Source organism: Scyliorhinus canicula, chromosome 12 (genome assembly GCF_902713615.1).
Source record: "Scyliorhinus canicula chromosome 12, sScyCan1.1, whole genome shotgun sequence".
Lineage (NCBI taxonomy): Eukaryota > Metazoa > Chordata > Chondrichthyes > Carcharhiniformes > Scyliorhinidae > Scyliorhinus > Scyliorhinus canicula.
In genome coordinates, this window is record NC_052157.1 from 20,376,676 (window position 1) to 20,390,382 (window position 13,707).

The following is a 13,707-nucleotide window of genomic DNA, read 5'->3' on the forward strand; positions in this document are numbered from 1 at the left end:
ATCAGCAATAGATGTGTAAAAAAAAAAATCATAAACTATTATGAAAAAAATTAAACCGTTGGACCCAATACAACTTGGTGAGTGGCCAGTTTCTGCTTGTTTGGTAAGCCGATGTTATTGGATGTTATTGGGCACTTAGGGCTGGATTCTCCGTCGGCGGGTTCTTCCATCACGCCGGCAAATTTCCCGATGGTGTGGGGGTGGACACAATGGGAAACCCCACTGTCCGGCTACCCGGTCGGAGAATCCCACCGCTAGCGGGGGTGCGCCGCACCGGAAAACGGGTGCGGCGGAATGGAAATTCCCACCCTCAATGTGTTTGGGTGACTGTTGAGTCCGCAATTTCTACTGAAAGATTAGCTCTTTTCAATAATTTCTCCATGATACCGAGCACCATGTTCTGCTCCTCGTGTGTCATTTAGTGAGCAGCCCATCTCTGGCATATGGTGGAGGGAGTCTATGTTTGAGTGCTTTGACTAAAATGTCTCTTACTAAACATTCCATTTTCTCTTCATACATTATATCGTGTAGCAAAATATTCTTCAAAGGTAACGCAGATGTGAACTCTCAGACCCAAGAGTTTCTATCTATGGTGAAGCTATCTTAAAAACATTAATTCTTGTTATATACTCTCAATGACAATTCCAGTTCCCTGAACAACCCGGAGTGTACTGGTGACGAGTGTAAGCTCGCTACTGACCACGCGCAATGGATTTACCCAATGTTTCTTCATCCACAAGAAAGCGAAACAGGAGAAACTTGCTAATAAATATTTGAAACCTAACAGTCTGAAAATACCCTGTCATCACATAACTACTCTGCATTCAGCTACGGAAGAAAATGACGATGCGTCCCTGAGATAGCCATCATGCATGAGATAGCACCCCCCCCCATGCATTTTCGAGTAGTGTGAATAAAATTACAGATCAGGAAACTAGAAACTAGAGTGTTTTGCATCGAGTCTGAGAGAATGAGCATGGCGGGCTGTGCGCGCAACAAGTTCAGAATGCGCAACGCACCATCTCTTCCCCACTGCTACCCCCGCCATGAACTTGGCACATCCCCGTGACTAGGTTCGAATGATGTTCCTGTTGTAACTTTGCCCTTGTTATTGGCTACATTTTCTTGTTTGGTACTGTGTCAATGCTAAGTAGCTCCCCCCCCCCCCCCCCCCCCCCCCCTCTGCCAGTGGCACAGTCCTTTGTAGGGCTGACTCTGCAACACGCACCTCCAGTAGATATATTTGAAAAACAGGCCCTTTGAGTATTATGTGAACACAAGAAGAAAACAGCTTTCTTAAAGGGATAATCCACAATGTACAATCATCTCATGTTCATTTCCTCTGACTCCAAACCTCTGCCAATCCCAGTTTTCAATCCACTTAAAGGTTGTGTAAGGGCCCTGCTTAGAAACGTCCTCCAAGATCAGGAAATACGCGTGGAGAATCACGGGGGCAAACCTCCACTCCGTTTTGGTAACATTGAACGTGGAACGTTCGGAACTTCTCATCCAAGGTTATAGGATTAAAAGGATTTTAATATTTAATGCAATACTCAGAGGGCCAGCCATAAAACTCTGGATGAACATTCAATACTTAACAACTTCATTCTATTCATACCTAGGGATAGAAATGTTTTTTTTCAAAATCTCACATTGAATGGCTTCAAATAGTTTCACAAGAGTAAGTATGATAAGGAGTGTAGACCGGAGTGATGATGAAAATTGAATCCTGACCCTGGGAGGAGGCTGAGAATAAGCACCATCGGAAGGATCAGGAGGTTAATACTGAGGTAGATAACTGACTGCCCACCATCCAATAAAACTGCATGAATAGGGCTTCACAGAAACTAACCATTTTCACTTGTAACTAACAAACAGTTGTACGGAAACAGAGCAAGATAGCAGCCCAAATGAAGTACAGAAACACAAGCATTGCAAAACAGTCATGTAGGCAGTAACACTCACAGTTACCCTGACAGAGCACAGAACATGGGCATCAAAATATAAGGAACGATAGGACTGCAAATTAACAAAATATCAAAAAGAAGAAGAAATACTAAATGACTGCTGCATTTTACACGTGTCTACATCGAGGACGACCAGTCTGTGCCGATGCTTGCTTTATGGAGGGGGTTGTCATCATAGCTCTTGACTTTACATCTGTGATTTGTATTTCTCTTTTTCTCCACACTCTTTGGAAGAACATTCCTGGTACAGTTCCTCTGACGTGGTCATCCTTTTGTGGGGTGCTGGCTTCCCCTGGCGCAGCGAGGGGAGGGGGTTGGGTGGTTCGCATCCATGGCTCCCGTCCAGACGAACGAAACAATTGAGCCAGGGCTGATGTCAGTCGTGAACTTTCCTTCCTGGGGCTACAGAATCTTCTGAATGTTATTGAAATCCTGGGAGGTCTGGCAGGAGTCAGGACTGGGAATGTTTGACTCAACACTGGCTGCATTGTTGTCTTTCCTTTTAGAATGTGCTCTGACCTAACTGAGGCGTGCAAGCATTATGGCAAAGCTCTGCAGAGCGACGTGTTAGGCATCGAATGGAAACCCAGAGCCTCGTTCATTTCTCTTCAAAAGCATGTCTTTGGTGACGTTCTTGAGTAAGGAACGATGATAAAAAATATTTCTCTGATAAACAATACAGACAATCAACGAGAATAAACACCTTTGCAATGTAAAAAATAATGCAAACACGCAAGACGTGGCTATATACAGTGTAACATACAAAAAGGTAATGACCATTAATTCCATGCCTCAACCTAAAGCAGGCAGGAAATTTGGTTAAGTCACCATGTACATCAATGGAGGGAAAACTATCCCATAACACAGAATGGAGTTCTATAAAATTTGAGGTAGAATGTTTCTCTTTATATTTGGAAGTGCTTTTTTTCCTCTCCTTCAGGGAAAATGGTAGATGAGTGAGGCCTTGAGGTAGTACTGCATCTGTACTGACCAAATGCTATTTTGCTTGCGGAAAGGAAGATACCAATTTGAACAGTTTCCTTAAAAGACATTCAATGCGGCTGAGGTAGTTTTCAATCATCAAATTTTTCTTTGAGCTGTTTCCCCAAGTCTTATTAGCAGCCTACATGTAGGCCTCACCAGTCACTTTGTTTGTTCGGAATCCACCGCTGAAACTATTGAACCTGTAACCTGAGATTGATACACTATGAAATCTATCGAATCCCTGCATGGAGACCTGCTATGTATGGCCCAACTAAACTGATGTTGGTAGCTGTTTTACAATCAAGGGAGCTGTTACAAGGCGAGACCGACTAACAGCAGGCAAACAAACGGACGTGTGGCGAAAATCTGTCACGTGTAGGCCCGAAATGCGTCCTCAAAAGGTGAGTTTCATAGATAAACTACACCAGTACCTTCATTACAACACGCCTGAGTTTTTCTTTTGAGGAGACAAACCGACTTAAATTTTCAGCAAATCCACAGAAGAGCGTGAGCTGACCTGAGACCGAAAGTCTTACTGTAGACGCCATCAGATGGGAAAACGATAAACATCAGCGAGTGAGTTCCAGTAATAAACCTACAGGTAGGCAACAAGACTTGGTTTCTCAAAGTTTCACTCTGCGGTGACTGAACTACTGTCTTTCGCTGCAGTGAAGCTGATCTGATTAACATTTAATTCAGGGTGGTCTATAGAACACTGGACAACGGTTTCGAAGGTAGTGTGCTGTTCCTGAGTCACAACAAACTCATCCAGTGGGAACACAGAGTTCTGGCAGATCAAACTGGGCTGTTCTTCGGAGATGGGTGAGATATTATTAGCCTGTGGGGAATAGGAAGAAATAAAGGGGGGGGGGGGGGTGGTTGGAGAGAAACAGCATTACTCCAAGATATAAATAGCTACAAATTGAAAATTACTCTGATATTATTAGATAAATGCTTAATGCACAAAATTCCTTTCTCCATTAAATGAACACAGAATTAACTTAACATGTAAATAGGTTAACGCTGCTATTGAGAAAGGAAATATATGCAAGTACATTAAGCATTTGAACAATACCATCTTTTCTACCCTCATAAGTACATAAAAATACATTCTAACATGGCTCTGTAAAGCTAACAACTTTGCAAACAAACATTAATAGCATACCCTCAAGAATAGCTCTAACAAGCTATCTATAACTCACCAGTGATCTCTTCCCTGGACAGTAAGAAGGGAATCTGCAGTTCATAGTGTGAGCTTTACTTTGCAGTAAGGATCCAGGAATACAGTTTCTTCTATGCACTTCACACTATTGTACTTATATACCCTTTTATTTATCGTACAATCTGTATACCTTTTACTCACCTAATTTACAGGGAGCCAAATTCATTCTGGGGTGAGACTGTGCCAAAAGATTATTGTTTAGGACTACGTTAAATAGAACCATAGAAAAGTTACGGTGCAGGGAGAGGCCATTCAGCCCATCGTGTCTGCACCAGCCAAAACAAAAAGAGAAAAAGAAACTAGCCGCTCATTTTAGTCTCATTTTACAGCACTTGAAAATGAAATAAATGAAATGAAATGAAATTTGCTTATTGTCACGAGTAGGCTTCAATGAAGTTACTGTGAAAAGCCCCTAGTCGCAACATTCCGGCGCCTGTTCGGGGAGGCTGGTACAGGAATTGAACCGTGCTGCTGGCCTGCCTTGGTCTGCTTTAAAAGCCAGCTACTTAGCCCAGTGTGCTAAACCAGCCCTTGCGGGTTCCAGCACTTCAGATGCAGATCCAGGCACCTTTTAAATGAGTTGAACATTTCAGCCTCAATCACCAGCTTAGGCAGTGAATTCCAGTCAGCCACCACCCTCTGGGTGAAAAAGCTTTTCTTCATGTCCCTTCTAATCTTTCTCTACCAATCACCTTAAATCTATGCCTCTGGGACATGTCCCTCAGCGAGGGGGAATCAGGTCTCTCCTCTTTACCCTATCTAGGCCCCTCATAATTTTGTGCACCAAAATTAGGTCACCCCTTAGCCTCCTGTGTTCCAAGGAAAACAACCCTCGACCATCCAATCTCTCCTCATAGCTGCAACTTTGAAGCCCTGGCAACATTTTTGTAAATCTCCCCTGTACTCTCTCCAGAGAAAGTCTGTTCTTCCTGTAATGTGACCACCAGAACTGTGCACAAAACTCCAGCTGTGGCTCAACAAGCATTTTGTACAGCTCCAGCATTAAATTCCCGCTTTTGTACTTAATACCTTGCCCGATAAAGGAAAGCATTCCTTGCTGCCTCACGGCGCCGAGGTCCCAGGTTTGATCCCGGCTCTGGGACACTGTCCGTGTGGGGTTTGCACATTCTCCCCGTGTTTGTGTGGGTTTCTTCCCCACAACCCAAAGATGTGCAAGCTAGGTGGATTGGCCAGGCTAAATTGCCCCTTAATTAGAAAAAATGAATTGGGTACACTAAATTTAAAAAAAAAGGAAAGCATTCCATATGCTCCCTTGACCACCTTGTCCACCTGCCCTGCCACCTTCAAGGATCTGTGGGTGTCTGTAGTCAGACACACATTTAAAATTTGTACTTTCATAGACTCCTCCCGGATCTTATTAATATCCCAAGACAGACAAATAAACATAGATGAAGCTAAGTGATATTAAATCGAAAACTCAAAAAAGTGTACATCTGTACTGGTGGGCTACAGTCCATTATGTAGCCGTTGAATTGTCTGAGGTTAGCGTATTAAGAACATAAGAACTAGGACCAGGAGTAGGCCATCTGGCCCCTCGAGCCTGCTCCGCCATTCAATGAGATCATGGCTGATCTTTTGTGGACTCATCTCCACTTTCCGGCCTGAACACCATAACCCTTAATTCTTCAAAAAAACTATCTATCTTTATCTTAAAAACATTTAATGAAGGAGCCTCTACTGCTTCACTGTGCAAGGAATTCCATAGATTCAAAACCCTTTGGGTGAAGAAGTTCCTCCTAAACGCAGTCCTAAATCTGCTTCCCCTTATTTTGAGGCTATGTCCCCTAGTTCTGCTTTCACCCGCCAGTGGAAACAACCTGCCCGCATCTATCCTATCTATTCCCTTCATAATTTTATGTTTCTATAAGATCCCCCCTCATCCTTCTAAATTCCAACGAGTACAGTCCCAGTCTACTCAACCTCTCCTCGTAATCCAACCCCTTCAGGTCTGGGATTAACCTAGTGAATCTCCTCTGCACACCCTCCAGTGCCAGTACATCCTTTCTCAGGTAAGGAGACCAAAACTGAACATAATACTCAGGTGTGGCCTCACTAACACCTTATACAATTGCAGCATAACCTCCCTAATTTTAAACGCCATCCCTCTGGCAATGAAGGACGAAACTCCATTTGCCTTCTTAATCACCTGTTGCACCTGTAAACCAACTTTTTGCGATTCAACTGTGGTATGACTTACATTCATTTTGTTAAGAAAGGATGTGCAGAAGTTGATGAAAGTTGCCTGGTACTTGCATTGTCCAGTTGGCAAAACAGCACAAACGCCTTCAACTTTGTTTAATGGGATCTGGGTGAACTGGAACTACCTCAAAGGAGCAAATGTATGCAGATGCACAGCAAGAGGCAATGTATTGAGTTGTAGCCTGACTACAGTTAATGGGCAGGGGAAGGAGCACGTATCATAACAGTTCTTTCCACTTTCCCAGTTAGACAGCCCATTTGAAAACAAAACCAATATGGGATCCAAAGTACTTGCCTCAGAACAGGCATGACTGAACTCTACCCCTGACCCTGATTGTCTATCCTTGAAGTGTCCACATATTAACATAGTGCCAGCCAGCACCTGCAAAAGTGGGGGCACATCATGGGCAACTGTTCAGAAGGTGGGCCTCCCTTCATAAGTTCATGCTCTTCAGACTGACCAGTGCCCAGTGTCTGGGTTGGCAGCCATAGAATCCCTACAGTGCAGAAGTAGGCCATTCGGCCCATCGGGTCTGCACTGACTCTCTGAAAGAGCATTATACATAGGCCCACTCCCCTGCCCGATCCCTGTAACCCCACCTAACCGTTGGACACTAATTTAACATGGCCAATCCATCTGACCTGCATATCTTTGGGCTGTGGGAGGAAGCGCTCGCAGACACAGGGAGAAAGTGCAAACTCCACATGCACAGTCACCCAAGGCTGGAATTGAACCTGGGTCCCTGGCGCTGTGAGGCAGCAGTGCTCACCATTGTGCCAGATAGTGCGGCAGAGCCCATGTGAATTCTGAACCTCACCTCTTATTATGTCATGGATCATGTTTGTGGTAGCATTGCAAACCAGCAGCAGTGAATCTTCTGATTGGAGACCATGGCTGAAATTTTCCAGTCATGCCTGCCGACTGGATCTTCCAGTCCCACCCACAGTAACCCCCACCGTTGGTTTCCGGTTGGCAAAGTGTGCAAACAACGGGAAAACCCATTGACAGCAGCAGGACTGGAAGTTCTCGCCACCATCCAATGGTGGGCCACCTCCACGAAACATGCCGCGAGGGATGGTGGGGGGTGGCGGAGAGTGGAAATTTCCGTCCATGCTTTCGGGCCTTGTCCAAATTTTCACTTCTACATTCAAAACTATTTGACGTTGCAGGGGCGGGGGGGGGGGGGGGGGGGGGGGGGTGCTGTGGGGACACCTCCCAGTGGTAGGGAAATCCAGGGTCCTGATCCCTTGAACTTTTCTCAGGAATACTGATTGCCCTTTGCGTTGATTTTCACCAGCAGAACTCACCATAAGTCCCTTGTGTTGGTGATCGTTAGGAACCGGTGCGGGAAACAGTCTTTCCAGTTCATTCATGTCAGCCATCTTCCTATTGGCTGTGAACTCTTCGCGACCTCTCCGCGGTCCACCATTCAGGACCAGTCCTTGTGAGTTTCTTTGGGCTCTGGATGGAGTCTGAGGGGTAGCCAGACGATCCTCAACATTTTTACACATTAGCAACCTAGAAATGCAAGTCGCAAGGGACAGATTTAGTTCATAATCCATGGAAGTATTATTTAATGCAAGGAACAATTCACTGACATCTGGTCCTGCATGGACTGTTTATATCTCAGCTCCTGAACGCGTGTGTAGTGCTTATGCAGGAAAACAGAATTCTGCATGTAAGTCTGTTACTGTTCGTCTCGTCGTAATTGATAGTGCATCGCTCCCATTTGTGTCATAATGACAAACACATGCATGTTCACTTGCACACTCACATACACACAAGCTCTCCGATGCATGAAATAATCTATTTTGTTTCCGTGCCTCAAGATTTACACTTTCAATGTTGCTGCAATACAGGTGAGTGAAAAATCTGTGAAGCACTTACCTTCCACGATATCCAAAAACCAGGAATAGAACACAGAAGATAATGCAGGTGACACCGATGTGGGTTCCAATGATGATACCAGTTGTGGATGTTTTGCTACTGTGCTCCTCCTTGAGGCAATCACACGGCGTGTTCAGAACTGGAACACAAATTGCCTTTTATTAATGATATCAGGAGCATTGCTGTCTCGAGTGTGATTGTTCAGCTCCCTTGCTCTCCAAGACAAGATACAAGAAAAATCTTGGTATCTTATGAGATAATTCTATTTTCATCTGTAGCTTCTAACCCTTTACTCTATTACAAACGTTATCTTTATTTTGTTAATATTGTTATTCCTCTGAACCTCCTTTGTTTGCGAATCCTAATTGCCAATGCCACACTCTTCCTTCATACTGCATGTTAACTCTTTTTAAAAAATAAATTTAGAGCACCCAATTCTGTTTTTTTCTAATTAAGGGGCAATTTAGTGTGGCCAATCCGCCTACCGTGCACATCTTTTTGGGGTGTGGAGGTGACACAGACAGACACGGGAAGAATGTGCAAACTCAACACGGGCAGTGATCCGGGACGGGGATCGAACCCGGGTCCTTGGCGCAGTGAGGCAGCAGTGCTAACCACTGCGCCACCGTGCTACACACACCTTAACTCTGTTAACATCAAGATCCAACCTTATACTGTTTTCAGAACCTCTCCACCTCCCTCAGTCTTTCTCTTTCTTAATATCTACAGGCCAATAAAATCCGAGCTTGGTGTCATTTAATTCTTTTTTTTTTAATTTAGAGTGCCCAATTCATTTTTTCCAATTAAGGGGCAATTTAGCGTGGCCAATCCACCTACCTTGCACATCTTTGGGTTGTGGGGGTGAAACTCCACACGGACAGTAACCCAGAGCCGGGATCGAACCTGGGATCTCAGTGCTAACCAGTGCACCACCGTGCTGCCCTGTGTTATTTAATTCTTGATTGCACTTGTTTTCCATCCATATAATAATAATAATCTTTATTGGGCTGGTTTTGCACAGTGGGCTAAACAGCTGGCTTGTAATGCAGAACAATGCCAGCAGCGGGGGTTCAATTCCTGTACTGGCCTCCCCGAGCAGGCGCCGGTATGTGGCGACTAGGGGCTTTTCACAGTAACTTAATTGAAGCCTACTTGTGACAATAAGTGATTATTATTATTATTACTGTCACACGTAGGCTGACATTAACGCTGCAATGAAGTTACTGTGAAAAGGCCCGAGTCGCCACACTCGGGCGTCTGTTCGGGTACACAGAGGGAGAATTCAGAATGTCCAAATTACCTAACAGCACGTCTTTCGGGACTTGTGGGAGGAAACTGGAGCACTCGGAGGAAACCCACGCAGACACGGGGAGAACATGCAGACTCCGCACAAACAGTGTCCCAAGCCGGGAATCAAACCTGGGACCCTGGAACTGTGAAGCAACAGTGCTAACCACTGTGCTACCGAGCTGCCCATATGAGGCAGCAGTGCTAACCACTGGGCCACCGTGCTGCCCTCTATTACAATTATAACCTTTTCCTAATCAAGAGACTAAAACTGTGCTCAATACTCCAGAGATGGTCGCACCAAGGCGCTGTACAGCTGCAGTAAAACGTCTCTACTTTTAAACTTCATTCCTCTTGCAATAAACACCAACATTCCATTTGCTTTCCTAGTCACTTGCTGTACCTGCAGACTAACCTATTGTGATTCATGTACCAGGACAACCAGACCCCTCGAAACCTCCAAGTTCTGCAATTTCTCTCCACTTTTCTATTCCTCCTGTCAAAGGGGAGAAATTCACATTTTCCCGCACTATACCCACAATGCCAAACCTTTGTCCCCTCACATAACCGACCCAAATTCCTTTGATGACCCTCTACCTTCACTTACGATCCTACCCCTCTTGGTGCCATCAGCAGATTTAGCCACCGTACATCCAGTCCCTGCACCCAAATCACTGATGTAGGTTGTAACTGGTTGACATTCCAGCACTGATCCCTGTGACACTCCACTAGTTGCAGCAGCCGACCCAAAAAAGACCCATTTCGTCCCTGCTCTCTGCCTGTTTTACTCACCAGATCTTTCAGCGGCATCGCGCAGGGCCACAAAGCGGACCGTGGAATTTCCGTCTCCATGACGATTGAACGCTAGAAGCTTCACTTCATATGCAATCATTGGATCTTAGACAAAAGACAGATCAGTTTTACAATTGTACACACTCAGGGCAGACGGTTAATCAGGAAGGTGTGGTAATGCATGTTTGTGGCACTTGGTCATAGAAATATATATTAAAGAAGAGAGATCGGTTAACAGTCACCACTAAGGTCAACTCATTGGTTAGAATTCTCTAACCAAACCCACCATGGAGACGGCTCACCATGAGCCACCAGCTAGATTTTCCAGTCCCACTTAAATCAGTGCCCATTTATATTCCTCGCATGTGTCACCGTCGGGAAACCCATGATGGAGCCCGACTTTGGCAGGCCTGGAACACCCCATCAGTGGGAAGGGCTGGAGAATTCCACCCATAATGTCTCTATGCAGAGTCAAGACAATCTCTACACGAAGGACCGGCCCCAATTATATCTATTAAACATTTGCTAAACCCACACTCCAAGGAGGTGTAGCCACATTCGAAAGCAAGTGTGGGTTGTGTGTCTGCCAATCACACTGTCATGCCAATTCTCCAATCTGTGCTTCCTTTGAGCTTTTCTCACATGTGCAGCACAGAATCCATCAACCTTTTATGACGGAAACGTCCCCAGAGTCAACCTTCGTCCTGTCCCTACAAGCACAGAGTCAGCAAATCCCCCAGGGTCAGTCTTTGTTCTGCTGATCGTTCAGCAAGGTTGTGGGAGATCAGGAGAACCCCACGCCAGCTCACTTTTTGCAGCTTGTGATTATTTGGACCGTCCTCTTACCCAGCTGCGTTATGTTGTACGATGTCACATTGCTCGGAAGGAGAACGGGGCCAGTGAAGTGCGACCCATGAATCCGCCGATAATACAACTTGAACCCCTCATGCTGCCCGAGCTTAATGGTGGACTCCCAAACGGCCTGGATTGCTGTGCTGTTCAAGACTTTAATGAAAAGGGCTGGTACAGCTGGAACTGAAACATAAGACAGGATATGATGACGTGAGTACTGAATGAATGGCAACAATAGCTGCTGCCTGCTACCAGGCAGCTCACGCGTCTACTGATGTCACACCAATGGAAATGTCACCACTGATATCTGCTGGTGTACAGTAGTCACGAACATTACTGTCATGTCCTGTATATTTGGAGAATTCCCACAGCACAGCAATCATCATAGTGCAGTTCCCAAAACCTATGCAACAGTAATTATAGGTAAGATGATGTTTAAACCCCATGCGCACAGATACTATATTCTTTTATTCAAGAGAACAACGGCAGTTTTGTAAGAAAGTAATAGCCATTAAATGTCTACATTGTCCTGGGTAAGGCAGTTAGTCTTCCCCAATGGTTTGCCTTTTAGCCTGTTCCAAGTTACTTCCGAATGGCATTTTTGACAGTTTATCACATCTCTCTTCCATGCCACAACCTCTTTTCTATCTCAATAATGTAAAAATAAAAATAATCTTTTTAATTGTCACAAGTATGGTGGCATGGTAGCACAAGTGGATAGCACTGTGGCTTCACAGCGCCAGCGTCCCAGGTTCAATTCCCCGCTGGGTCACTGTCTGTGCGGAGTCTGCACGTTCTCCCCGTGTCTGCGTGGGTTTCCTCCGGGTGCTCCGGTTTCCTCCCACAGTCCAAAGACATGCAGGTTAGGTGGATTGGCCTTGATAAATTGCCCTCAGTGTCCAAAAAACAGTTAGGAGGGGTTATTGGGTTACGGTGGAAGTGAGGGCGTAAGAGGGTCGGTGCAGACTCGATGGGCCGATTGGCCTCCATCGGCACTGTCGGTTCTATGTTCTAAGTAGGCTTACATTAACGCTGCAATGAAGTTACTGTGAAAAGCCCCTAGTCGCCACATTCTGGCGCCTGTCCAGGTACATGGAGGGAGAATTCAGAATTCTCAGCTGGGATGGGAATTGAACCCGTGCTGCTGGCCTTATTCTGCATCACAAACCAGCTGTCTAGCCCACTGAGCTAAACCAGCTTAGAGTTTCCATGAATCCCAAGTCTAACCCTGTTTTAAAAACTATTGCGGTTTTCACGAGCAATGGGCCTGGCACGACACCAGACACCTGAGGGCAGGAAATCATTTAGTCCCCATCACCTTAATTTTTAAAAAGCGAAAATAATCTCAGTCGGATCCCTCTTGAAATATTATTACAATCCTAACACAAATTTAACTGGAAAACCATTGCAGATAGCCGCAAATCCAAAACGCCACGGTAATGGAAAATAAAGTATTTCTTTGTCAAAAAATTAGCAAAATATTCCGTCATCCACAATTTGTATCTCAGGAATAATTACACTCCCTACTGCTTGTGGAGTCCATGGTACTTGCCTTCGCCCAGTGTGCTGCTGACAGCTAGCTTAGAGGGTTTGCTAGCTCCTCGCGATGTGTAAGCCTTTATATAGAAAGTGTAGCCAGTACACGGCTGCAGATCAGTCACCGGTTGCTGGAGGGTGGTTTTGCTCACGGCCTCCTGGTACTCCATCTCCACTGGATCTACAGAAGTCAACAAAATGGTCAGGGAGCGTAAGCGCAGGGAATCTCGTGCCTACTCTACATCAGTAATCAACCAGAGTCATGTGGTCTCGTTACAGGGATCTCATTAGCCAAAGTCAGTGACAGTCACATCCAAGTTAGTCGCTGCAAGCACCTGTCCAAAATATTTGTCATGGAACAGAGTCTAACTGCCACCTGTCAAAAAATATTCAGACTTAATATCACAATCCTAAAACCTGTAGTCTATTGGTAAGGAAGGTCTAGAGCCTTCCCATTAGTGATAGCACCAAAAGCCTGGAATACTGGGAACAGTTTTGGGCCCCTTATCTAAGGAAAGATAGACTGGCAATGGAGGCCATCCAGAGAAGGTTCACTAGGTTGTTCCCTGGTGTGGAGGGATTTTCTTATGAGGAGAGGTTGGGCCTGTACTCAATGGAGTTTAGAAGAATGAGAGGTGACCTTATTGAGACATATAGGATTCTCAGGGGCCTTGATAGGGTGGATGCTGAGAGGATGTTTTCCCTTGTGGGAGAGTCTCGGACCAGAGGCCATAATCTCAGAGTAAGGGGTCATCCATTTAAGACAGAGGTGAGGAGGAATTTCTTCTCTCAGAGGGTAGTGAGTCTGTGGAATTCTTTACCGCAGAGAGCTGTAGAGGCTGGGTCACTAAGTATGTTCAAGGCTGAGATAGACTGATGTTTAATCAGTAAGGGCATCAAGGGTTAAGGGGAAAAGGCAGAAAAATGTAGTTGAGGATTATCATATCACATCAGTCGCA

General features: G+C 45.2%; 1 protein-coding gene across 1 annotated transcript in view; it reads right to left on the minus strand.

Annotated features, from left to right (window-relative positions):
* Positions 1-1,178: 1,178 nt before the first annotated feature.
* igdcc3 (immunoglobulin superfamily, DCC subclass, member 3) overlaps positions 1,179-13,707 on the minus strand; it is a 179,304-nt gene continuing 166,775 nt past the window's right edge. Inside the window, exons 9-14 of the mRNA XM_038813522.1 lie at positions 12,765-12,929; positions 11,207-11,395; positions 10,361-10,465; positions 8,282-8,420; positions 7,702-7,912; positions 1,179-3,789 (exon numbers count right to left, since the gene is read on the minus strand). Of these exons, the coding sequence (XP_038669450.1) occupies positions 3,583-3,789; positions 7,702-7,912; positions 8,282-8,420; positions 10,361-10,465; positions 11,207-11,395; positions 12,765-12,929 (1,016 nt within the window). The 3' untranslated portion in view covers positions 1,179-3,582. The remainder of the gene's footprint in view (positions 3,790-7,701; positions 7,913-8,281; positions 8,421-10,360; positions 10,466-11,206; positions 11,396-12,764; positions 12,930-13,707) is intronic.